At 38.6% G+C, this 26,788-nt stretch overlaps 1 protein-coding gene across 1 annotated transcript in view; it reads right to left on the reverse strand.

Moving 5' to 3' along the window:
• Positions 1-26,788, reverse strand: part of dgkza (diacylglycerol kinase, zeta a) — a 98,549-nt gene that overhangs the window by 22,175 nt on the left and 49,586 nt on the right. Inside the window, exons 25-29 of the mRNA XM_071545101.1 lie at positions 26,378-26,444; positions 18,083-18,123; positions 14,542-14,684; positions 13,376-13,465; positions 1,034-1,123 (exon numbers count right to left, since the gene is read on the reverse strand). Of these exons, the coding sequence (XP_071401202.1) occupies positions 1,034-1,123; positions 13,376-13,465; positions 14,542-14,684; positions 18,083-18,123; positions 26,378-26,444 (431 nt within the window). The remainder of the gene's footprint in view (positions 1-1,033; positions 1,124-13,375; positions 13,466-14,541; positions 14,685-18,082; positions 18,124-26,377; positions 26,445-26,788) is intronic.

Genomic DNA, 26,788 nt, shown 5'->3' on the forward strand with positions numbered 1-26,788 from the left:
CATGGTTGGTATGGCTGATAAGTAATAATCATCTCTTTTTCAGAGATGCCTGGCCATGAAAATAGCAACATGACAAATATTAACAAACTGAAGTAAATCTAGTGAACCCAGCAGATCATAACACCTGAAGATCATGATAGTTTACGGTGTAATAAGAGGTCCTAATCTGAAACCAGTTGTGGTTATAAATGAGCCAATTTGGTTGATTCATAAGTCAAATTTCAGAGGATTCATCTTTGTTCCAACTGATTCTCCAAATGAAACACCCTCCCAGACTACTAACAACCTGATCCATCAAACGCCATAAATTATGTTGATCCTCCACACAATACAGAGTACAACAGATCTCACCCTGGGTTTGATGCACTTCTATATACATTAAATGAATTTCCATAAATAATTAGTATTAGATAATCAGATTTATTGTGATAAAGCTAGAGGCAGATCACTGAAGACCGACATAACTTACAACTTAAAACTTGCACCAACTTAAAACTTGCAAAGACTTGTAAAGTCTTCTATAAAATAGCTGTTGGCATGGAGCACTGATTTGATTTTATAATTTAGCTGAACTGAACTAATGAAGTACCAAACCACAATTTTAGCTAGCTGACAACAAAACAACTAATATACCTATTTGTTGACATTTGGTGATGTTAAATTAGCTAGGTTTATCTTTTTCTTTTTCTAAGTTAGCTAATATTAACTTTTGGCTACTGTTTGGCTACTGAAAATGATTTTGACTCACACGTTATTGGCCACAGAAGGTGAAAACATCACTGTCTGAGAAAATTATTTGGTTAGATTTCCCTTTACATTCTGTTAGTTAAGATGTACCTTAAGCCTCCATGGTGCAACTAAGCAAAGACACAGACTTAGTGTCAAATTTATTTCGTGTGGACTAAATTACACCACAGCGTAAGTTACGATTGAACACAATCATCGGTATAAAAATAAACTCAGAGAAACTAGCTCTTTAAATTACATAATTATATGATAAACAATATATCATTATCAGAGTGTGTGTACTGACCTGCTGAGTTTGCTGGGTAAGGGCGTTGTGTTGTGTGATAAAGCTTCAGCTACAGAGCTGTCGCTGTTCACTCTCTGCCTCTGGGATGCACTATAGCAGGAAAACACAGAAAACAAAGCCAGTCAACATACTGCAGCTCGGCCGGATAAGAACAGCTTCCAGTCAGGACTGAATCCTTCCACTGTACTGACTAGTGGAAATGAGGAAGAGGTGAGAACTTCTGGATATCAAAGCTAGAGTCCTCAGCTTCCAGACGGCTCCAGAAGGTTATGGAGAGGACATATTCTGTACAAGATGTAGATCAAGAGTCCAGAATTAGTTTTTGAAGAGACAGTCCAAGGGTGTGCTATCGAGGTCTGTATATTAGGTATGATTACAGGTCTGCCCATGATCATACCTAATATAAATTAGGTTCAAAGTCGGGATTTCCTTCTACATATGCATCATACCATTCACCATATCATACCATTTGACTAAGTGATGACCATTTGACTAGGTGTGAATCCTTAGGGCGGGACCCGGTGTGATCGCCCCCTAAGGATGTTTCAAGCGTTTATGACAACTCACAAATTCACCTAGTCAGATGGTCATTATTAACAAGAACGCCTAGGCAGATCGTGTCGGGCAAAACAGCTTGGTGCGCCTGTGGAGCACTGAGGAGCAGGGCTGCATGTGCAACCGGGTTAAAGACCGCTAATATCAGCTCTTCATCCGTGTTTGCCAGTGTCCCACCGTTCCCAGCACATCAAACGGCATCAAAACAGGAGGGAAAGCCCGCATTCTGCTTGATTTGATTGGCTGCCTGGCCCAAGTGTGACACTGACTAGGTTTTTACATTGCCTAATATTAAGCGGACCGATTGGACAGACATTTTGGTGGGAGCACAAAAAAAATCGAACTAGAATGGCACTCAAGAGGCGTTTTCACATTGTTCCAAAATGCTCCAAAAATACAACATGGTGGTGCCCAGAAATGCTTGGTCAAAGTCAACAACTTTTTGAAGTCCCCGTACTAATCAGCATTTGAGAAAAAAATCTTCTTATTTTCTTACTGGCAGTGATGCATTTTAAAAATTCTACTTCTAAATTGTGGGTTTTCTGGACCCTTGCGTAATGGAGCTTGGTACATCCAGAACCCTGTAAAATCCCTAATGCAAAAACAGCAAAGCGTCAGTGGTGCAGCTAGACAGTCAAACTGCTACCAGTCGTCTCACTTCTGAATGCTGAGCTGATCAAAGAGCTTGTTTGCCGTAAAGCCGTAAAGCATTTCCCTCCAAGGCTTTCGACGAGCAACACACATTTCTCTCTTATTGAACCCTCATTTAACCAGGGATGGCATCCTGTTTTCCAGCGAGCCCTGCCAAAGAACATACAGAGAGACATAGGTGTACAGTGAGAGAGAGAGAGAGAGAGAGAGAGAGAGAGAGAGAGAGAGTAAATCATTCCCGCAGGGACGAGTTTACAAGGTAGATGGATCAGAGAGGAGAAGCAGGCTTACATCTTCCTACCTCCATTTACATACGTAGTCCTGTAGGCAACGCGCACACACACACACATATATATTTTATATATAAAGACAAACAAGACAATACACAGATGAATTCAAATACCTAACCTCATAAGGGGGATGTATGTGAGAGATACATGCAGGCAATGGGAGGGATGATGTGTGTGTTTGTGTGTGTGTATGTGTGTGAAAGAGAGAGAGACAAAGGGAGATCTCTGGGAAGTGCAGTGCAGAAGCATCACAGCAATGAGCACTTAGCACCACAGATGGAGACAATTTCTTTAAAAAAAAGTGAACCATCAGGATTATCACTTTAACTGATGAATATTTCTCTCAAATTTTGACCAATCTCTTAGCTCATCACAAAATAGGTTAAAGCTTAGAACTCATGTTAGCAAATTTGGCATGAGGAGATACAATTATGTATCATGTTGTAGGTCCCTTTGTCAAACAAGGCTGTCGGACTGGGAGTTTAACTTTGAAACATAATTATGTATTACATAACAAATACTTTATTTATTTATTATAGCACCCCCTAAGAACCCCCCATGTTACGTTTATCCTAAAGAGACTCCAAGAGAGTAATACCCTGTCCTACCCAAGTTGTTTATAAAGGAAATGAGAACATTACTTTGGAGCAAATTCAAAGTGGCCAGTATTAAGACATTTTTATGGTGGCCCTGAAGTGCAAAACACAATAACATTTCACAAAATAACCTAGCAAAACCGTTGTTGTTTTTCCAGGTGTTTTCGGTTTTGTTAATTTATTTTGTGAAATGTTGTTGTGTTTCCAGTTTTGTTAATTTGTTTCATGACATGTAGTTGTGTTTACGGTTTTGTTCATTTGTTTTGTGAAATGTTATGTTTCCGGTTTTGTTAATTTGTTTTGTGAAATGTTGTTGTGTTTCCGGTTTTGTTAATTTGTTTTGTGAAATGTTGTGTTTCTGGTTTTGTTAATTTGTTTTGTGAAATAATGTTGTGTTTTCGGTTTTGTTAATTTGTTTTGTGAAATGTTATTGTGTTTTGCATTTCAGGGCCACCGTACATTTTAGCTAGTCCCATGTACCCTAAGACCTTCTAATTGTGTTAATTAATGTTTTGTGGTTTTTGTGGTTTTTTCTCTTCCATCAATAGCCACAAATGAAATATGTGTTTTAAGTAACACTTTTTGTGCAACATTTTTCTATTTCCCACATCGAATCAATAATAGGAATTCCAGAAATTAGGCTTTCCCTGCTTCACAGTGGAAAACAATGTAGATTTACTTCAGAGGAAAAAGGAAGGAATACTTTTTGAACGTTGGAATGCAGTTTTTTCATGTTATATAGAATACACATATGTAGAATAAAACATAATATATACATACGTATATATTTTAAATGCCTTCCATTATTACTTTATTTAAACAAAGGAATTGAAACAACACGTGCTTCACTCACAATCCACTAGGGTTGGGCGGTATCCAATTTTTGACACCGTTAAACCTTCCCCAAATTTTCCCGCGGTATACGGTATTACCGTCTGATTAAAAATCACATTGTAGGGCTTGGAGGGAGCCGCCAATTCCAAATGATGAATTTATGTAGTCGCTGCTATACCGTTTCCCACCACAAGGTGGCTGCAGTGCACTTCAACTGTGATTTTCACACAACGACAAAAATGTGATACATGTTCCAGTTTTATTCTCTGAACATCAGAAACGGAATAGCAAACGTTACATATTTACAACATATTTACAGTGGATGGTCCTGCTTGGGCAGCAGCAGCAGCGGGGGGCTTTGAACTGGACGAGATGTTCATCCTGCAGCGGTTAGCGGGTGATTGATTCTGAGATGGGCACATAAAACGAGAGAAGGACCGTTTCGGGGCTATTTAGCCGGACTAGGTAGCTGGCTTAGCTTGCTAGCTCTATGCTAACGTCCGCCTAGCTTGCTAGTTAGCCTGGCTAGCTAACGTCAATATGGCTAGCCTAGTTCGCACCGTCCGTGCAGGCGAGGGGTTGATCTTCGAAGAATGGTCGAATAGGTCCCAGTGAATATTGAATAACGTTAGTATTTTTGCTTGAAATGCCCATCCCTAGTCAGAACCTGAAATGCTGCATTTGCAGTTGCATTCTTTTTAGGGACCAACTCTGTCTTGCTTGTGTTCGCCATCTTTTTTTTCTAATTCTCCCTTCTGAGGGGAAGCTGTCACATGATGCGCGATTATGATCGCTTCTAACTAGTTAGTCTTTTTTGACAGGTTATTTAGTTGACAAATTACATTGTTTACAAAAATTTCTGTCATCACTTTCATAGCATCTTCAACCACACAGACAGTGGTGCTGGATAAACACTCTTAAGGCGTTTATTATATATATGCGCACATTGGGCAGCAGAATTTTTTTCATGACGGTAATGAAACGGACACCGTTGCTATTTTCAAACACCCCGGGATACCGTATTACCGCCCAACCCTACAATCCACCGCTCCATCCATCCACCTAGTGACACCATCCCCCAAGAGCATAATATGAATAAACTGATGTATAAAAATAAAATAAGTATAAAATTACAAAACCAAAGTATGCAGGAGGACACTGAAACAAAGCAACACCATGTTTGAAATTCACAGTGAGAGTTCAACATCCAACAAGCCTCTGTTTGCAGGTGGGGGGAAGATGTCGATATGTTTATTAATAAAGACAAAGTCCTGCCTTAGATAAAATTGACTAAAGCCGCCATAAAATGGGTTTCACATGTGTCGGGAAGGCTGGCAGTCCAGATAGAAACGCTCAGCCACTCTGAAGAGTCAGAGAAATGATTCAACCACTTATTTCTATTTCAAGCGTCAAGGACTCTACCTTGTTGAAGGCAGCTGCCTCTTCAGACTGAAATCCTCTTAACTGATGCTGATGCTGCTCTACTGGAATATTTCTGATTCTAGCGGAGGAATGTGATGTTTGTCAGGTTTGGGTTTGGATGGGATCAGTAAGCGGTAAATTAAAAAAAAGTCTGTAAAGAGTGAGCAGAGGTGTGAACAAGTCAACTTTGCTGGAGTCCCAAGTCAGTCTCAAGTTTCAAGTCAAGTCCCAAGTCTAATTGTAGATTACCAAGTCAAGTCCAAGTCCAGTCCATGTCATTAATGTCAAGTCTCAAGTCTAAATGTAGAACACCAAGTCAAGTCCAAATCAAGTCCATGTCATTAATGTCAAGTCTCAAGTCTAAGTGTAGAACAGCAAGTCAAGTCAGAACAAATCAAGAGTCCAGTATCAATTTAATATCTTAAAGAAAACTAAATATCTAGGACTTTTCAATGCAATATAGTTTTAATAGGATACAAACTTGGTAAGAGCATCATGAGTTTGATTTCTAATCAGTTTCAACTTCAATAAATTCAATCATTCCATACAAATTCAGAAAACAGAATTTAAATTCAGTTGTCTGCTGGAACAAATCTCATCACTTTCAATCTAAGTCATTTACAGAAACACAAGATCTCAAGTCAAGACTTTAGAAACCTTTTCAAGTCATCAAAGTACAAAAGTCAAAGTCAAGTCCCAAGTCACCAGAACCCAAGTCAAGTATCCAGTATTTTCTTCATGCATCAAGTCAAGTCTCAAGCAATTAAAACTCGAGTCTGACTCAAGCCACCAATATTAACACAGAAAACCATTTATTTATGCTTTGTTTTTTAACTTACATCACTTATGTACATACTAGGAACTTGTGCCTAAACCTTTATGGCACAAAAAAATGAAAAAATGGTAAACTCTATTTTGCAAATAAAAAGGTAGGTAAAGCGAGTGCTTACAACGTTCTTCCTTCCTGGTCTGTTTTTTCAGTCTGGTTTCCACTCCAGTTGGACTGAAAACCATCTAATGGAATGATGTAATGTAATGTAATGAATGTGTGAAACAAGTCGGATACATTCCGCTATATTCCTGCAAAGTGGCCCATTTGTGAAATTCCCTAATATTCCCTGACTTCCCCAGAGAATTGATCACATTAGCTGAATTCCATGACCAGTGGGAAGCCTGATTGTGTTCTGCTTTAATGGGTTTTTACCTGTTGCTGAAGCGTGGGCCGGCTGTATGACGGAGGTTTCAGCAATAATTTAAAACCATTTGGAAAAAACAAAATGTTGTTTCGCGTGTGGGTGTCTTTATGTTTGTGTGTGTGTGTGAGAGAGAGTGAGAGAGAAAGCGAGAGAGAGAGAGGGAGAGAGAAAGAGGTGATGGTAGTGGGAGGAATAACTTTCACCTCTAGCCTTGCGTGGGGAAGCTCTGCTACGCTGTGTGTGTGTGAGTGTGTGTGAGTGTGTGTGTCTAAGTACAGCAGATTGGTGTGACTCTGATATCCATAACATTTCTCTCTCTCTCTCCATCTAACATTTCTGTTTCTCTGTCTCCTAAAGCCATCTCTCCCTTATTACTATCCCTGCATCTCTCCATCTCTCTCTCTCTTCCATCCCTCTCCTCCTCATCCACCCACTCAGTGCACTTAGCATTGCAAATCAGCCCACCGACACGCGCACACACACACACACACACACACACACACACACACACACACACGCACACACAGAGTGCTGTTAAGATCAGGAGGTTGTGTTACTTTGCCCACACATCACATTTTAACCCGTTATTTTAATTCAAGTAATATTCAATATGTGAATATGTATATGTTCATATAGTTTACAGCAGTATGGATCTGCACAAAAGTCTTTTTTTTTATATAATACTGCTGCAGTATACAACAGTATTATGATCCAATGAATAATTTGCTACAGGTCGATTGTTATGTGAGATCATTGCTCGTCAGCCTAGGGATATGGCGTTTTCATAAAGTGTATCATTTCTATCAGAAAACAATTTCAAACAATGTTAAACTGACAGATTCACACCAATTGCTGTCATTTGGATAACTCAAAATCAATATATTCATGTTTATTAGTGTCATAATGTAGTATATGATGCATATGATGTAGCATGTATATGATGTATATGATGTAGTAGTTTATGATGTGTATGATGTAGTATATGATGTATATGATATAGTATATGATGTATATGATGTAGTATGTATAGGATGTAGTAGTTTATGATGTGTATGATGTAGCATATGATGTATATGATATAGTATATGATGTATATGATGTAGTATGTATAGGGTGTAGTAGTTTATGATGTATATGATATAGCATATGATGTATATGATGTAGTATGTATAGGATGTAGTAGTTTATGATGTGTATGATGTAGTATATGATGTATATGATATAGTATATGATGTATATTATGTAGTATATGATGTATATGATATATTGTATATGTATGTGATGTAGTATGTATATGTAGTATACTGTATGATGTATATGATGTAGTATGTATATGATGTATATGATGTAGTATATGACATATATGATATAGTATATGATGTATATGTAGTATGTCTATGTAGTATATGATGTATATGATGTAGTATATGATGTATATGATATAGTATCTGATGTAATATATGCTGTATATGATGTAGTATATGATATAGTATATGATGTAGTATATGATGTATATGATATAGTATAAGATGTATATGATGTAGTATGACGTATATGATGTAGCTGTCTACTGATTTTATGTTTGGCATTTTCTTTTTCAGTTCTATGTGAATCACTCTGTAACTCTGTTTTTGATAAGCTATTACAAATAAACTGTTTACTGCACAAAAAAAACACAGCAACAGGCGGCCTAAAAACACCAATTAACTGAGCCTTCGTGACAAAAACCAATGAACAAGGCAGCGGCTGCTTTGTTGGGGGCCTATTGCTGTGTTGTTTGTGCAGTAAACCAAACACCAAATTACTGTCAGTGTCATTGTAAGGCAGAGCGTGTTTGAATCTCAGGCTTCAGAAAAACGAAGGTATGGATTTCCCATCCGCTACAATACAAATTGTGCTGCAGGCGTTGGAGTTTGTCTCCAATTAACGCTCGCGGGCATGGCTCAGATGTAGCTAACTTTTCCTTCTGTATAGATTCCTCGGTAAGACCCCCCCGCTGCCTAAATCGGAACTGTCATAGGTATCATCTTGAGTGGCTATTTGTCTGGCCCCTTGTCTGAGATCTTGAGTACCAAGATCTCAAGAAGAAGCACAAGGTTTCTAATAACATCACTGGACTATCTTGTATAGTGTCCTCAACTGTACGGTCTAACCTTAGAAATCTTGGTGTTATTTTTGATCAGGCTATGTACTTTGATCAACATATTAAGTCATTGTCCAGTACATGTTTTTTCCATCTTAGAAACATTGCCAAACTCAGGTCTGTTGTGTCACAAGCTGAGTTGGAGATGATTATTCATGCCTTTATATCATCCCACCTGGACTACTGTAATTCCCTTTTCACCTGCCTCAGCAAGTCCCTGGACCGTCTACAAATGGTCCAGAACGCTGCTGCAAGGCTGTTGACCAGGTCCAGTAGGACGTCTCACATCACACCCATCTTAGCTTCCTTACATTGGCTTCCCATCAAGTTTAGGATTCAATTTAAGGTTCTTGTAATCACATATAGAGCCCTGCATGGTCAGGCACCTGTGTACATCTGCGACCTACTCCATCCCTACATTACCAGCAGGTCACTTAGGTCTTCTGACCAGGGCTTACTGGTCGTCCCTTGCTCTAGGCTCAGAACAAAAGGTGATGGAGCCTTTGAAATTGTGGCTCCTAAACTGTGGAACGCTCTTCCACTGGACTTAAGATCTGCGGTCTCTGTTGACATTTGTTTTTATGTTTTATTGTTTCTTACTATTTGATGGTCTTATTTTAACTATTTTACTCCTGTGAAGCACTTTGTGACTTTGCTCTGTGAAAGGTGCTATATAAATAATCTTTACGTACTTACTTACTAGTGTGGCAACCAAAACAGAAAATGGGCTGATTCTGTTTCCAACTCCCCAGCCGATAGAAGAGGTTGTGGGCGGTGTACTCTTAGCACGGCGAGTTCTCTATTGGCTGGCAGTTGTGAACAGGATCAGCCCATTTCTTTGTTTCACAAAAACAAGTTAGCATTTCCTCTACCTAGAATAACACGACATAATGAGGTAAATCTAGGCCTAGTACAATCCTTCACAGAGTAAAACACTTGAATTATGCTGCAGGAGCTTCTTAGAGAAACTTGATGGTCATTTCATTTATTTTTTTGGAACTCTAAACCAGTGTTTCTCAACCTTTTTTATATCAAGGACCCCTAATTTAGTCCACATTAGGGCCACAGACCCTACATTTGATGAGATTTTGTCTCTCAGACCAAAATCTGAGAATATTTTTGTTGTCAGATATGATTTTGTCCAGAATTCCATGACTATCTGTACTGTAGGTTGAGAGATAACAGTGAAACTATGACTAAAATAGTCATCCTTCTACATTCTCTATTTGTGTTAACTTGAAGAAGAACTTGAGAAGTTTAACAATTCATCAAGTTGCTGGGGACCCCCTGGAACCCCCTCAAGGACCCCTGGGGGTCCCCAGACCCCACGTTGAGAACCGCTGCTCTAAAAAACCTCGCTCGATTCACTTCAACTGTTTGTTAGAAGGCTGAGATGGAACTGCAATAGCTAACTCACTGTGTTTGGTGGTAGATAATGACAGGCTTTTCATTTGGGGGTGAACAGTTCCTTTAATTAGTCTTTAGTTTTTATTTTTATTTTTTATAATTAGTTTCAGTTACTTTAGTTAGTCCCACAGTCAGTCAGGCAGTTAAGGCTAGTTAATTAGTACGACAGTCAATTAGGCCTTGAGACAGCCAACCAATCAGTGAAGTGGTCAGTTAGTTAGCTAATTAGTCGGCCATTCAGTCAATTAGCAGATACTAAGTTGATGTTAAAATACAAGGGGAAAAAAACCCTCTTTGGAATCCAACTGCTGCTGAGCATTACATGGCTTAAACAGGTCATGCTTAGAAATATGAAAAAGTAAAACGACCTCTTTTTGAGCGACTATTGCTCATAAATTAGAAAATGCGGTTGTTCAAATCACTGAACATAGAGTCATGAGAAAACAGTCCTGGCTCCCTCTCTCTTTCTGCGTGTCTTTCTCTCTGTAGGATCTGCTGTTTCTCACTGGAGTGAAAGAGCATTAAAAGACTTATCCACACACACACACACACACACGCGCACACACACACACACAGAGCTTATCCTAATCCTACGCAAACTCTCTCTAATGTTGCAGCATGCTGTAACACAAGTTCCGTAGGTAAGAATTTCCTCTGTGTGTGTGTGTGTGTGTGTGTGTGTGTGTGTGTGTGTGTGTGTAAATAGGTTTAAAAGGATTTCTTATGGAGGCAGGGCAAGCAGAAAAACTGTGTTATCCACAGACACACACACACACACACACACACACACACACACTGATAACACACAGAACTGTAGCTGATATTATAGTAAAACTTGGCTGTTTCTTGGAAGAGAGAGAGAGATTGTGGCAAAATGTTGAGGGAAAATATTCATGTATTCACACACCTGCTTACACACACACACACACACACACTTCAGTACAGTTATTCATGTGGGAAGCTTATAGTACTCAGTGTGTTTGAAGAGAGTAGAGAAATGTGAGGACATACACAACTTCTCTCTCCCCCTCTCTGATGCTCTCTCTCTCACACACACACACACACACACACACAAAAATTCACAAATTCAGCCATTATCCCACCGCCTAGCTGGAGCGTTTGCGCTACACTTGACAAATGTTCATGTGTTTATGCGGCAGAGGATATCGCCACTTTTAGAATTACCGACCTGGTAACGCCTGCCTTGTTAATATAACTCCTGGCTCAATATATGAATTATCAAACACACTTGTGAATGGTTCATCTAGCTTGCCAGGACCTTGAGGACATTTTCTGATGTCGTAATTTGATCAAAATATTACCTAGACAATGAAAGCAAATCCTAATGATGCCTATCCTGCAGGGCGCTCATTATGTTGGGGAAACCTAATCATTTTGGTTTTTATGTGTGATAATTGTCGTAATATGAAAATGTTCATGCATCTCTTAGGCTGTAATAACATAAGCTATCTCATTTGCAGTTGAAGGATATTTTATTTTGCTGATACATTTTGAGCCTATCCTATTATATGTAATCATAGTCCAACCTACTATAAACAGCAAGTAGTGTTCACTTAGCATCAGTGGTGGAAGAAGTACTCAGATCTTTTACTTAAGTAAAAGTAGAAATACCACAGCATAAAAATACTCTGTTACAAGTAAAAGTCCTGCATTCAAAATGTTACTCAAGTAAAAGTACAAAAGTATTAGCATCAAAATGTACTTAAAGCAACAAAAGTAAAAGTACTCATTATGCAGAATGGCCCATTTCAGAATAATACAGTATATATTATATTATTGAATTATAATTATTGATGCATTAATGTGTAAGCATCACTTTAATGTTGCAGCTGGAAAAGGTGGGGCTGATTTCCACTACTTTATATACTGCTGGGTAGCTTACAGTAATCTATAATAATACATCAGAATTTATTACTTGATATATATTATATATATTTCGTATTAATAATCTGAATCTGCAAAGTAACTAGTAACTTGAGTTATCAAATAAATGTAATGGAGTAAAAAGTACAATATTTCCCTCTGAAATGTAGTGGTGTAGAAGTATAAAGTAGCATGAAATGGAAATACTCAAGTAAAGTACAAGTACCTCTAAATTGCACTTAAGTACAGTACTTGAGTAAATGTACTTAGTTACATTCCACCTCTGCTTAGCTCATTACAAGCCTTGTTAGACGCATTGTCTGTAAGTGGATTTGTTAATTAAATGTATATTGATGTAGTCAACATAATATTTGAAGAGTTTATGTTGAATTGTTTGGTTTATCAGTTAATTAAGATACATGGTTGCAGCTAAAGCTAGTTTCCTAAATTAAGCTAACATGTTATGCTAATGTTATACTTAACTTTTTGTATCTGAAATTTTAGTATGCCATTTTGTGTTTGTTACAGTTCTTACAAAAGAACAATTCAAGTAAACTTCAAAAACAAGATCCTGGTTCTCCTGGAGTTATTTGAATAAATCTTTAAGCTAGCTGGATAGCTAGATACAGGGGCATCTAGCGAGACCAGTACATCTTCTTTGATCCACTTTGTAATTCCCACTTTTGTCTACTTGAGGGAGCTGTTCACCACACAATAAGTTCCATAGCATTAGAATTGGCACAATTTCTACACAAGGATAGATTATAAACTTTCCTTGGGGTCTTGGCAAGCTAGGCGAACCATTCTTGAGTGTATTTGACCATTCTGTTATTGACCTTGTGGTTAGGCTATTTTTAAGCCATCACGTTTCTAAGGAAAAAACTATCAAAGTGCCGATATTCCCTAATGCGTAAATGCCTGAAAATCTAGTGTAGGTGTAACGCATGCGTCATTTACACTCCGAGTCAATGCTACGTGCACATTACATGCACACTACACCTAAATGAAATACATTACACCAATATTACAGCTACGCTACATATGTCTAACTCCTGGGTCTCCACTGTAAGTCTATGTAAAGCCAACATTATAGCTACTTCCTGGTTCTCCATGGCGTAATCTTAGAGGTTTGGTCAGATCTTACAGTTCTTGGTCTGATGCTAGGTAGACATTGCAGGTACTGCCTCTCGAGTATAATGTTGGTTTTGGAATGTCATACACACACTAGTCAGTAGGTAAAAATTACCATAACAAGGGTATACATATTTCATGAAGCCATGGATCCTTGCGAGAGCTGCAGTCAAAAGCATTTAGCAATGCATGTTTGTGTTTTACATATGCAAGCATAGCCTGTGTGTGTTTACCTGGGAGTGGAGGGTGATGATGAGGGGGAGGGACAGGAGGCAGCTGGGTAGACAAAGACTTGATTGGAGGTCTGATTGGAGGGGCTTTCCCTAAAGGTCAGAAAACAAGGGATTGGTTGAACATGAAGAACTGGGGGACACACAGCAGATGATGACATCAGCAAACACCACAAGACAGGAGTCAGCAGAACAAACCGGCGGTTTGACAGGGGTCAAATACTGAGGGCGACTAAACAGTTGACCCAGCGTTCAGGGATTAGAGCACTAGGGTTTTGCCTGGAGCTGAGTGGATCCACAACACCACACTTTACTCCGTGTGGTATACCACTGCTAGACAGGCTTTCATCTCACTGGCTATATTTATATGCAAAGAGAATTCCCATCTTAACCTGGTTACTTAATTAAATATAACATTACAAATATACTGTAGCTGCATGGCAGCAATGGAACGGGTTCCACTGCATTGGTGTATAACTTTGCCATTTTTTGCCTGATTCATTTGCTACTTTCAAACAAATTACCGTATTTCCTCTAATAGTGGCCAGTAGTCAATTAAAAGCCGGGTCTCTGATAATGGCCGGGGCCGTATATAAGGTAGCTGTAGTTTGTAGTAACGTACAACTGCCACGAGATGGCAGTATGCCACAAGATGGCTTGGCCGGCAGAAGTCTCTGGAGCGTGCCGTCATCGATTACCGTAATAATCGGTAATGCATTGCGGTAACAAAAATACGGCTACCTAACGAACCCCAACAGAAGCAGATCAGAAAACAAGGAGGCTTCGTACTAAAATATGAGCAAATATACTTATCAAACAGAGGGAATTAGAAATAAAGGCCTGTCTCTAATATAAGCCTGCTTCCAATAAAGGCCTGGTACCCTCTGCAGTTGAGGTAAATAAAGGCCTGGGCCAATATTAGAGGAAATACGGTAAGTAAGCTCCATAGGGTTCCCTGCCTCACAGTGGAAGTGGTGTGGTTAGGGTAAGGGGTGATAGGTTGGGGAAGCAGGGTAAAGTTATGGGGTAAAGGTTAGGGTTAGTGTTAAATGAGTGGTGACATCCAGGGTTCGAGGCCCTTTCTCAGGTCCAGCTAAAAAAAAAAAAAAAAAGCACATTGCTAAAATATATATCCAGCACTGAAGCAAGTGTGTCTGTGATTTACCTACCTGGCGTTTACCTGGCTGGAGGTGGGGTTAACCAGGTCAGGCATGGCCGAGGGGGAGGTGCCTACCGTCGTCATGACAACTAGCTCAGGGTCCAGGATAAAGAGCTCTTCCTGGGAGATTTCGGATACGTAGTTTAGATGTTCCTAATAAAACATAAGATAAGGGACAGTGTAAGGTATAATGTACAGCAAGCTGGTCATGATCAAAGTAAGGATGAATCAAGACCCCGATACAAAGCAGAGGCTTGCAGAGCATTACAATCATTTGACACAAAATATTGATTTAAAATTATTTTATTACATGATAAGGTACTTCACAAGATTCCACCAAAAAACACAGTTCAGCAGGACTGTAACCATAGAAACATCTGTAGTTAGCATATATGGCTATTGTGAGAAATTCACTGCTGGACTGACTGGATGTCAAGCCACGCCCCACTTGTTACTAGACTCTTTGCGCACATAATACGTTTAGTCTGTGGATGCTACTACCCCGAGTGGTAGCTGCCTTTACCTCCTGGTCCGCTAGCTTAGTCGAGCTGGCTAACTCTTTGTGTAACAGTGTGTGCGTCGCTAAGAATGTAAGTTCAAAACATAAATAGTTACAGTATGGGAATGCTATCGTACATTAATCCTACCGTTTTCAATGTTAGAGCAGTTCCCTCTGTTCCCTGTAACCGTCAAATTGTCCTTTATTCCATAATATACGGTATAATAGTGGAGCATTTTAATACTGAGTGCATGCTGTTATTGGACTGTGTGTATAGCTTTATATGCCTGTTTAATTATATTAGCATTTTCATGGCATAGATATAAGTTAACTAAGGCAGGATAACAGCCACATCCATTTTCTTTCCTTTACTGTTGAACATGGCTCATACGCCATTAAGACCCACAGAGGCAATTGTGGTAAAGACTGCCACCATGTGGGCGTAAGCCGCAACTACATAGTCATTTTATTAATGGCAAGAGGCTTGTTGCAATTGTTGACTGGAATGCCTCATTGTGTTATTCTGTAGTTATTGTGTGGTATTCAGTTGAATTATCTTGACTCATATTTTAATTCAATTTGTATTTTCTTACAGAAACCACATGCTCATCACATGCCAGTTGTTAATAAACCAGTGGAACAAACCCATAGGTTGCAGAGTCTCTCTCTAACCGGAGTGCATAGCCAGTTGGATACACCCAGTTATTCAGCATACGCACACTGAATTGCACAGCTATATTGGCTTTACTTTTTTATATATGGCTTTATTTTTAGGCTATTCTGCTGTTTATTTAATGTTCTATATCTATCTATATATTTACTTGTTTACTTACTTATTGTTTACTTACTTATTCCTATATTTATACCTTTACATTAGTTTTGTTTTATTCTGGTTCCACCAGTGGTAGCAATGTACTGTATATTGCACATGTCAACAAAAATATAAAATAAACAAATAAAATATTGGTCACAAAAAAGCAAGTAACAGAACCTCAGAATCTGTTCACTGGCCAATCAGAAGAGAGTATTCAACAAAGACATAATAATATGCACTATTAGTGATAACCTAGTAATATCAATAATAATAATCATAATCATAATCATAATACAATATCAAGCTCAGGATCCAGGAAGAGCTCTCCCTGGGAGATCTCTGGTACGTAGTTTAGATGTTACTAATTAACACACAGATCAGGAAATCATTAATAACTCAGAGAACATTAATTTCTGCACTATGATGCTTATGAAATGCTGACAGAGGAGATGCTTTGATTTCACACTCCTAAAGTTTAGAGCTAAAGGGTAAAAGCTCTGTACTTCTGAAGGATCAAAGGAGGCATTTTATGAGTCTGAACAAAAACTGAGAGGTAGAGTGAAACATATTTGACTCTTGAATCTTTCATGTGTTGATTGTAGGAGATTAATAACTAACGTTGATTTTGTTTTGTTGTAAAATAGATTTATTTGCGTTTGCAGTTAGTTTGACACGATGGAGAAAAAGAAAAACGACACGTGAAAGATCTAAAAAAAAAAAGAAAAAGGTCCTGCTCGAAAAAGGAAAAGAAAAAAGATATGTATACATACAGTACATGCACACACACACGCTACCCAACACACTTGTTATCTTAGGTACACAAAATTGTTCTCAGTGAGTTACTTTCCTTGAAGTTACTGAATTGTCCCCAGATTTCAAGAAATTTCTCTGGCTTTCCTTTGGTAACAAATGTCAATTTCTTTTCTCCATGGTCAGGCAACTAGAAAGACTTTTCAGCCATTGACCAACTGTTGGAACGTCTGTCTTCTTCCATTGGACAGCAAGGGTGTTTGGCCTGGAGAAGGCTTAGACTAATCGTGTTAATATTAGCACTAGAGAGACGAGGTTCTTCGGGAAATAACCCAAGGATACAAAGGCGTGGACAAAGAGGTACTTCAGCATAAACAGTATGTATTACACTTTTCCAAAACTTTTGGACCTTACCATAGAGTGTGACCCACTATGCATGTTACTTGGGATACCGAATGGCTTTATTACTGATAAATATAAAGGGAAACTAATTCTGTGCAAGAAAATGCATTTTTTTGAACTGGATAACAGACAAAGTTCCATCTAAAAAATATTGGCATAAGGTTATACTTGAATATGTATCATTGGACTATTTGACATTGCAAAAACAATGTATTTCGTAAAACATGGGAGCCTTTTATGTCATATATTGGTTTAGATATCTCTGCTATTCTTACAAGAGGGTTTATGTAGTATGGACCTGTGTGGTACCTGCTATTTAGCTATTTGTTATTTTTATTTTATGTAATTCCTGAGTCACTTGCCTGTGTCTGTGAGCTGAGATGTTGTTTTTGTTGATGTGTGTTGCTTCGATGCAATCGTAATGTTTTCTGAATCAAAAATCAATAAACACACATATAAAAAAAAAAAAAAAAAAAAAAATGTGGACCTCTGGACATTCCCATAAGCAGTGGAACAGCATACCTGGTTCTAAACTTTACACATAGGTCTGGAGTGCTATCATCAATTCAGTATAGCAAGGAGGGAGTTATATAAGTCTACTTGTACTGCAGGAGCTTCAAACTTATATTGATAGTTTGGCATTGTGCATCATAGCATACTGCCTCCTAATCCTCTTTTGCAATTTCTGTATTTAAACATAACACCATGCAAGTTGTTTACTCTCTGATGACTCGTCTGATTGATCTACAAGAACACACTGTATATAAAGAACACCTGACCTCAGCCAGAGGATTGATTTAGAATCATCAGCCTGGGTGAAGGTGGTTTCTGAACAGACTGCTTCTGTGCTGCTGAGATATCGCTCCTAAGTTGTAGATACTTAAAGAAATGATTTGCAGGAATATTGTACCTCTGCGAACCTCCAAAAGTGGAAAGTATAACTTAACTGCCCGTAAAGTAAAGCCGGGGGCCTTTCTTCCTGAGGTTTTCTTGCTTAAGTGGATTTTGACCTAGTCTAGACAGGGGATATCCAGTGTAGATGAGCATAGACAGATTGGAAAATCAAACAGACAGACTTAAACTCACCTGTGCTCTGTCTATCCTGTAGAAACGATCTGCCGTTGTAGCTGGAGAGAGAGAAAGAGAGAAACAGAAAGATATTGTGAACCATGAAACTGGAAATATAACTGTGATATCAGAGAAATATCACCTTACTGAAAACCTTGTCACTTGAATTTAGGAGACTACTGGTTCCCTTTAGTTTACATTTACATTTTGCAATGCTGTATATAATTAGATTTTTTAACATTTCCTTGCTTTTTCGCCGTTTTTAACTTCGCACTGGCACACCTAGTTTGAAACGAACTGCTGTCCCGGGTAACAAAGACGCCCCAAATAAAAAGCCGCGGATGTGACAGGAAAGTTTGTAAGGCGACATGTTGCCGGGGGATTATTTCCTGGAGGAGACTTCCACGTCTTCCTGTGGGTGTCGGGTGATTGACAGGAAGCAGAGCGGAGCGCAACGCGGCGCTGAGATGAAAACACTCCGCTCAGCCCAATGAAATGAGGAGAAAACAGAAAGTTTGGCTGCGTGTTTACCACGATGGATTATCTCGCTCTCTGGGAGTCGTTTTGTGGTACTGTACAAGAATGAATGGCAGCAAACGGCTTCTTCTGAAGGGAGGAAATCGAACCCTGATATCTCCAACTATGCTGACTATAGGAAGAATGGAAAGGAGAGGGTACTCCATAGGCACAAACCTGGTACTGGTATTGGTACTGGTATCCTTTATTTGCCGAATAGGTTTCATGACCTCAGAAACCATTTCAAATTCACAAAACAGTTAAAACTTAAAGGATTTTACCATTTAACCCTCATCCTACCGCCTGGGGTACCCCCAGACCCCAGAGGTGTACTTGTCATAGCTCACAGGTGCTTTATTCTATCATTCCATTCTTTGTCAATCAATTTGTTCCTAATGACTTCATATCATTGTTTTCTGTTTCTGTTTTAATTAGTGCTTTTTAAAAAATACCAATGTATTGGGGTCCTGGGGGGACCCCAGTCAAAAGCATCCAATTCCGCCTATGCAGTTTTAATAGATGGAACTATTTATTGAGTTCATGTTTGCCATTGGTCCTAATTTAAAGTATCACACACTATCGGGGGGGGTCAGTCATTTTGAAGGAGACAGACACAGATGCAGCAGATACAGATTTCCTCATGTGCTCTTTGACCCTAAATACTGTTCTTCCTAAGGTAAGATGATGTTCAAAGTCACAAATACAATACATCATTTAATTAACTGTTACCTTCCTAAAATAATAATAATAATCTCAGTCGGTAGTCCTTGTATGTTAAATATGTTGGTAGGATGAGGGTTAAAAACAATGGGCACAGACCTGAATATAGGGCTGTTGTTTATTCTTACATGCTTTTGGAAAAAAAAAAACTTTTCATCAGACAGCAGAGAGTTGGTCTTGTTTTCTGATGCACTTGTTTTATCACAGTTTAATAAAAAAAACAAAAAAACAGGATCAATAGCTTACTGCCTGTTCTTTTGCCCCAGCACTAAATGCATTACTTTGTTTGACTTATACTATACTTGTATATGACATCTTACAAGACCAGAAATAAAACTGCTGCTGTGGCTGCACACAAAAAACACAAGATAAATAGAAGAGAGAAACTAGAAAAAAACACAGTGGCTGCAGTGCTCAGACATATACTGTCCAGTGCTGGGCTTGTTACACCAAAAAACTTATCCCACTACTATAATTGGAGAGCGGTTTGTGTGTTTGTGTGTCCCACCATGGAGGAGAGGAGAGGAGAGGAGAGGAGAGGAGAGGAGGAGGGGAGGAGAGGAGAGGAGAGGAGAGGAGAGGAGAGGAGAGGAGAGGAGAGAGGAGAGGAGAGGAGGAGAGGAGTAGAGAGGAGAGGAGAGGAGAGGAGAGAGGAGAAGAGAGGAGACAAGGAGAGGAGGAGAGGAGAGGAGACAAGGAGAGGAGTGGAAAGGAGAGGAGTGGAGAGGAGAGAGGAGAGAGGAGAGGAGAGGAGAGGAGAGGAGAGGAGGAGAGGAGACAAGGAGAGGAGAGGAGGAGGTTATAAATTCTAGTTATACTGTATTACTCATTACTAATTTCAAAAGTAATATTACATTTCTGAGACTGTAGGATTTTCATTAGGTCCTTGTTCAACTGCCATGTCAGACATAGAGCTTATTAACATTTTGACTTACAATACAAGATTGAATTATGTAGAATGTACAGTTCAAGTTCAAACAGACAATATTTTAAAATTGTATATTTTAAACAAGCTATTAAACAGCTCAGTTCAGTTAAAACCAACAACAACAAAACAAACAATTCAATGGAAACAATTTAACTTTCTCTATTAAAAAGCCTAATGCAGCTTGTTATGGTGGAGTTCCCCAGTCTGTTAGACCTGGCCTTTATCTCTGTCAGTTTACGGAGCAGACAGCCAGTTACTGCTCCTGCTGACGCTAGTTTTCACTGCGGTTGCTTCGGATGATTAATTTTTCCATTTCACATTTCTCTACAATTCAAATTGCTTGTGGAAGTTTGTTGGCTAGCCAGTAGAAGATTAATTTTAAGTTCTCTGGTTTCCAGATAAGATCAGTTGTGTCATTTTACTTGTTTGTTTGATTTAGGTTTTGCATATTGTTTGTTGGATTTCTCCGTTGTAAGTGGGCTTAATCCACTGTTGATGTAATGTTACATAGTAGGCCTTGATGAGGGCATGTTAGCAGTAAAGCCACTTGTTAAATTGTAGTACTGAGCTATTATTGGTGATTGGAATTTTGCTATATATTTTTATTCCTTGGCTTTTAACTCATTATGAGAGTTGCCTTTCTTTTTCTTATGGTCTTATTGCTTTTATTATTTTATTGTCCTTTTGTCTTTTAAAATGGTCTTTGTTTTTATTGTGTTGTTTTATGGTTTTTGCTATTTTGATTGTACAGCACTTTGGTCAACTGTTGTTGTTTTTAAAATGTGCTTTATAAATAAATTTGGATTTGGATATTTTCAGAAGGCTTTTCAAAACGTGAAAATGTTGCGACTGTTGTTTTGTATGGTTCTGTAAGTGTTCAGCTTGGTTAGCGTTAGCTGTAGCCCGTCACCACTGTTGGCTGTCTTGGCTTTGCAGTAATATAGACGGCTTGTTAGCCAAGATGCTCACAGCTAGCTAGCATGGAAGTAGCGCTAATGTATTTTTCACTTGCTCACAATAATCGTTACATTTCAATTACATTATAATAAATTAAATTAAGCGTTGTTGTTCTCCATACTCAACCTATTAACCTAGCCACTCAGTGGTCATAATGTCCTCTCAGTCAGTGGTGGAAGAAGTACTCTGATCCTTTACTTAAGTAAAGGTACCAATACAGCAATGTAAAAATACTCCATTACAAGTAAAAGTCCTGCATGAAAAATCCTACTTAAGTAAAAGTACATAAGTATTAGCAGCAAAATGTAGTTAAAGTATTAAAGTAAAAGTAGTGGTTTGGTCCCTCTGACTGATATTTTATTATATATGACATCATTAGATTATTAATACTGAAGCATCAGTGTGTAAGCAGCATGTTACTGTTGTAGCTGCTGGAGGTGGAGCTAGTTTGAACTACTTTATATACAGTTAGCTACTTTAGTCCAGTGGTTCCCAACCTAGGGGTCGGGCCCCTCCAAAGGGTCACCAGATAAATCTGAGGGGTCGTGAGATGATTAATGGGAGAGGAAAGAAGAAAAAACAAAGTTCTGATACACAAATCTGTTTTCAGTTTTTGGACTTTTTCTCTAATCTTTGATTTTTGCTGAAATATTGGATCATTTGAACATTTATTGAAATGAAACCATGTGAGGTTTAGAGGGAAAAATCACTATTTGGTGGAGCTGTTAACAACTCATAGACATCTGAAATGTGACCCGACTACACACTGCTTTTTGTAAGACGTCAAAAGCCAAAAAGGTTGGAAACCACTGGTTTCATCTTTAACAATGTGTTGTATTTTAAAAGCTTGTTATATTATCCATTGTGTCAAATCTCCATCTGAAAAGTAACTAAAGCTGTCAAATAAATGTAAAGGAGTAGAAAGTACAATATTTCCCTCTGAACTTGCACTTGGTACATTAACAGCCAAGATACTCAAAGCTGGCGAGCACAGAACTATCACTAAGCAAATTTTCACTTGTTATTATGTAGGCACAAATTAGAGCAGAAATGCAAGCAGACACAGGCCTCTAACGTCCAATCAGCTTTCTGCATAGGCCACTCTAAATAACACAGGGCATAGTCCCGTCAGATTATATTTATTGGTAAATGTCATATCACATACAGCAGCTGCTTACCAAAAACATCACTGAGGAAAAACATGCTCCTACTATAGAGGCTTGATTTCTTTCATAATGTTACATACTTTCACGAGCACCCTCTCTCACACACACACACACACACACACACATGTTGTTTGAGTAGAGTCCTGGTGGAATTGAGCAGAGATCTGGAGCTATATAACAAGATGACAACAGCTAGCTGACTAACAAGGCAGACGGAGAGAGAGAGAGACAAAGGATGGGAGAAGTGTTTGAGGAAGACAGAGGAGAGAGCTGTGCGGTTAATCCTGTTAACAGCCAATCACCCACTCTGTCATCCACTCAATTAATTGGTGGCTGAACTAGTTAAGTGGCGTTTACTTGCCTACTCCCCAAATGCCACCAAATGTCACTGAGCAGTTATAGCGTTAGGGGAATTTCACTGTTCAGTTTAGATTCATCACACACTTGCTGGTGTTAGTTTATGTCTTTTTTTTTTGCTGTTTTAATGTTTTTCTTTTTTCGTACTTTGTAAGTGTTGTTTTGTTTATATTTGATATTCAACACCCGCCGCACATGGTAATCTTTGCTAAAGAAAGAAATTCTGAATCAACATATTTATATGCACACACACACACACACACACACACACACACCAAGGTAACACTGTGGAGCAGATTAACTAGTCAAGGCCTGGTCTATATTGGGATATACTCTGAAGACTCACTCACTCTCACTTTCTCTCTCTCTTCTCTCTCTCTCTCTCGCACACACACACACACTCACACACACACATATTAATTACCTGTATAAGTCTCAAGGGTATACATACTGCCTCGCTCTGTCTCTTGTGTGTGTGCGCAAGAAAGAGAGAGAGACAGCGTGTGTATCCTGAAGGAAATACGGAATGAATCTCAGTGTGTGTGTGTGAATGAGAGAAAGAAATAGACTGTGTGTGTGTGTGTGTGTGTGTGCGTGAGTGTGTGTGCGTGACCTAAAAACATTACTACAGGGAGCTCGGCGCTTCACATCAGAGACTGGAGAACAGAACAGAATAGTGAGGAAGAGAGGAGTTATGAGAGAATCCGTATTCTAACGGTTTTCTCTCATGACAGATGGAAACCTGAACCAGACCTGGTCCAATAGAAGTGAGAATGCTTCTTGCCATTTGTTTTAACCTGCAAGGTATATAAGTGGGTGGGTAAATTGTTAATCTCATAAGCAATGTTTCCATGTTAATGTCATTGCTACAGTCAGTCAAGCAAATTTTATGCAAATTTTTTGAAATGTCGCAAAAAATAACATGTGAATTAGGTGTATTTCCATCAGCTGGGTCGAAGCGAATAAATAGACTTCTTGAATGTAAAAAAAAAAAAAAAAAAAGACTCTTTCAAGAATTGATTAGTATTAGGCATGGTGTTATGTAAGGGATAATCTACAGCAAGCTGGTCATTATCACAAAATAAACCCCGACAGGCTGAATCAAGACCCCGACGCCAAGCGGAGGCTCACTGAGCATTATTCTGCTTATTACATGGCTACTGCAGTGATACACTGCACACACTGTAGGTAGGGACAAGTAATTAATCCATAATCCACGACAGGCCGGGATATATTGAAATACATTTTTACATTTTCGGCTTCCAGCGAGCATAAAAGGGTCTTTGTGATATTGAGGATTTTGTTTTTATAAAAAAAATTCCAGTTACACTGCCCCTCAAAAGTTTGGGGACACCACATTTTTCTTTATTTTTACTATTTTGCACATTTTAGAATAATAGGAAAGACATCAAAACTATGAAATAACACAAATGGAATTATGCAGTGACCAAAAAATGTTAAACAAATCAAAATTATGATATATTTTAGATTTTCTTTTTTTTTTTTTTATAAAATTTTCCCATTTACACTGCCCCTCAAAAGTTTAGGGACACCACATTTTTCTTTATTTTTACTATTTTCCACATTTTAGAATAATAGTAAAGACATCAAAACTATGAAATAACACAAATGGAATTATGCAGTGACCAAAAACCTATTAAACAAATCAAAACTATCATATATTTTAGATTCTATAAAGTAGAGTCCATTAGGAAGATCATTGCACACTCGACTACTATCTTATGCTAAGGTGCTAGAAGTCAAAAAACAACAAAGTGCGAGAGCAAAACTTCTGCACACTTAGATCAATGCAAGTTACTTTTTGAATTTTATAAAGAAACTTGCATGGATCTAAGTGTGCAGAAGTTTTGCTCTTCCAGATTCTTTAAAGTAGCCGTCCTTTGCCTTGATGGAAAGGCAAAGGCTTTGGTAATAAATTCATACATAGGCATCGACTTCACTGTTTATATTTGTCTAAGAAACACATTTCAAGCATTTAAGCAGAAGCCTTTAGATCAAAATGACTTTACGATAATGAAAAACATAGTACATTCAAAGAGGTGTCCCCAAACTTTTGACAGGCAGTGTACATTCAGTTTTTCAAATTCGACACATCATGATTCCCGTTTCCATTTATAATACATTGTCAGATATGAGTAACCTTTTTTAACTTGATTTAAAGGGGCATTAGGTAATCTCTGACTTTTAGCCCCCTCTGTTAGCGACTGAGGAATTGCCACATTGACTGGCACAACTTACATTGGTTGACACAAAGTCAGATCCAACAGAAATGTCTAGTGAAGAGGCAATATATGACGATGCAAAATACTGTAATTCTGATACTGCTTTAGCATTTGCCAAGGCTTTTTAGCCTTCAGAGTCCTCCATTATTTAGCAGTTGAAAATGCCAGTAGGTGGGTATAAACACTAGAACATCTGAAACGGTGTGAAAATGTTTGATATTCACTACATATGACTTCAAACATTTTCTAAATCCATCTAAAATGCAGTTTTCTAAAACAAGTTTTCAACGGTTAAAGAGTAAGTAAACCCCACTCAAATCTGTGGTGAAGCCTGACATCTACTGGTGAAAAGTAGGGTACTGAACTGGCCATCTGCTATTGGCTGATCTTTGGTGCCAGGTGATGTCACTACCTGTCGTACTCTATAGAAGGTGACATCACCTGGCACCAAAGACCAGCCAATAGCAGATGGCCAGTGCAGTACCGTATGCATTCTGGAGGGACTTGGAGCTAAGAGGTAAGGTCAACACCAAATTGAAATTTCTGCCAAGTCAATAGATGGAATTATGTGTAGGTAGAGTTTTTCAATATCAATAGGTTCCAATATTTCAGTTTAATACTGCATTAAATGAAAGCACATTTGATATATGATTGAGTGAAATAGTTTCTGTTTAACATTTATCCACTGGCTTTTCTAAGCAGACGTCCAACTACACTCAGTTTATTGATTCTGTCAAAATCAACAGACTATGAAATGATTGCTCCATTATAAGAACCCAACATGCTGAAGCATTGTATTAATATACTTTAATACTGATGCCTTAAAATCAATATCAATGCTAAAGCTGTGAAAAGAGTGAAAGCCATTGCAAGCCACTGGAGTTGGGTAAAGAAGTTTGATAACTTGAATTTTTCTTTCCTCCATTACCAGCCAATGGATTTCCCTCCATATCTGCTGAACAGACTATGATAGGACTGAAAAAAGAAAAAGTCTCATGGCCAAGGAATGCAATAGTGCTAAGGAAAGCCTCATAAAATGTTCAGATCATCATGTAAAGGCAAATCCAATGATTTACAGAAATATAGTGAAATAGCAATTTTAAGAGAAGTGAGAACATTGCCATTTTCCCATATGTCTGATTGTCACTGATCCTAAGACGCCAACGTTCACGGTTCTCTTAAGATTGCAATATCATTGCCACGCTGACACATTTCCCCCTCTGGGATCAACAGGGAATCATAGAAAATGAGAAAATGTCTACTGAAAAGACACCCAACAGAGACATCATTTAGGAGGGAAGAGAGGGGAGAATGACCCAGCATTCAGGAGAGAAGAGGAAAGGAAGGAGCTGAGGAAGTGGAGGGCAATAAGAGTCCAGAAAGTGGAAATAGTAATTGTGTAAATGATGAACTGTGTTGTACTTACAGTCAAGGAAACACCACTTAGGCGACAATCTCTGCGAGGAAAGGATCTTTGGTTTGGCTGCTTCCTCCTGCGTGACAAACAGACGCACCAATCAGATTAAAGCACCAGAACACTGGCCTATAGGGGAGCTCGGTTGACCTGGGGGTTGAAACTTTTTATTATTGTAACTCTAAAGAAATAACATCCAGCTATTAAACAGAAATGGCAGACAACAGAATAGACCAGAAAACACACAAGAAAAAAACAAAACAAAACAGGAAAATAGAAAAAGGGGCGGGCCTTCTCCGGAAGACTGGCCAATAGCAAACACGGGTCTAGTTTACGTTCACAATACCGTGGAAAAGTCCGAACCAATAAACTCAAAAGAAGAAAATTAAATCTTATTCCAGCTATCTAGTTTTGGCGCATGTG

This window comes from Centroberyx affinis, unplaced genomic scaffold (genome assembly GCF_046629955.1).
Source record: "Centroberyx affinis isolate AG114_WGS23_722 - 3 ecotype Tasmania unplaced genomic scaffold, CSIRO-AGI_Caff_v1 ptg004772l_1, whole genome shotgun sequence".
NCBI lineage: Eukaryota > Metazoa > Chordata > Actinopteri > Beryciformes > Berycidae > Centroberyx > Centroberyx affinis.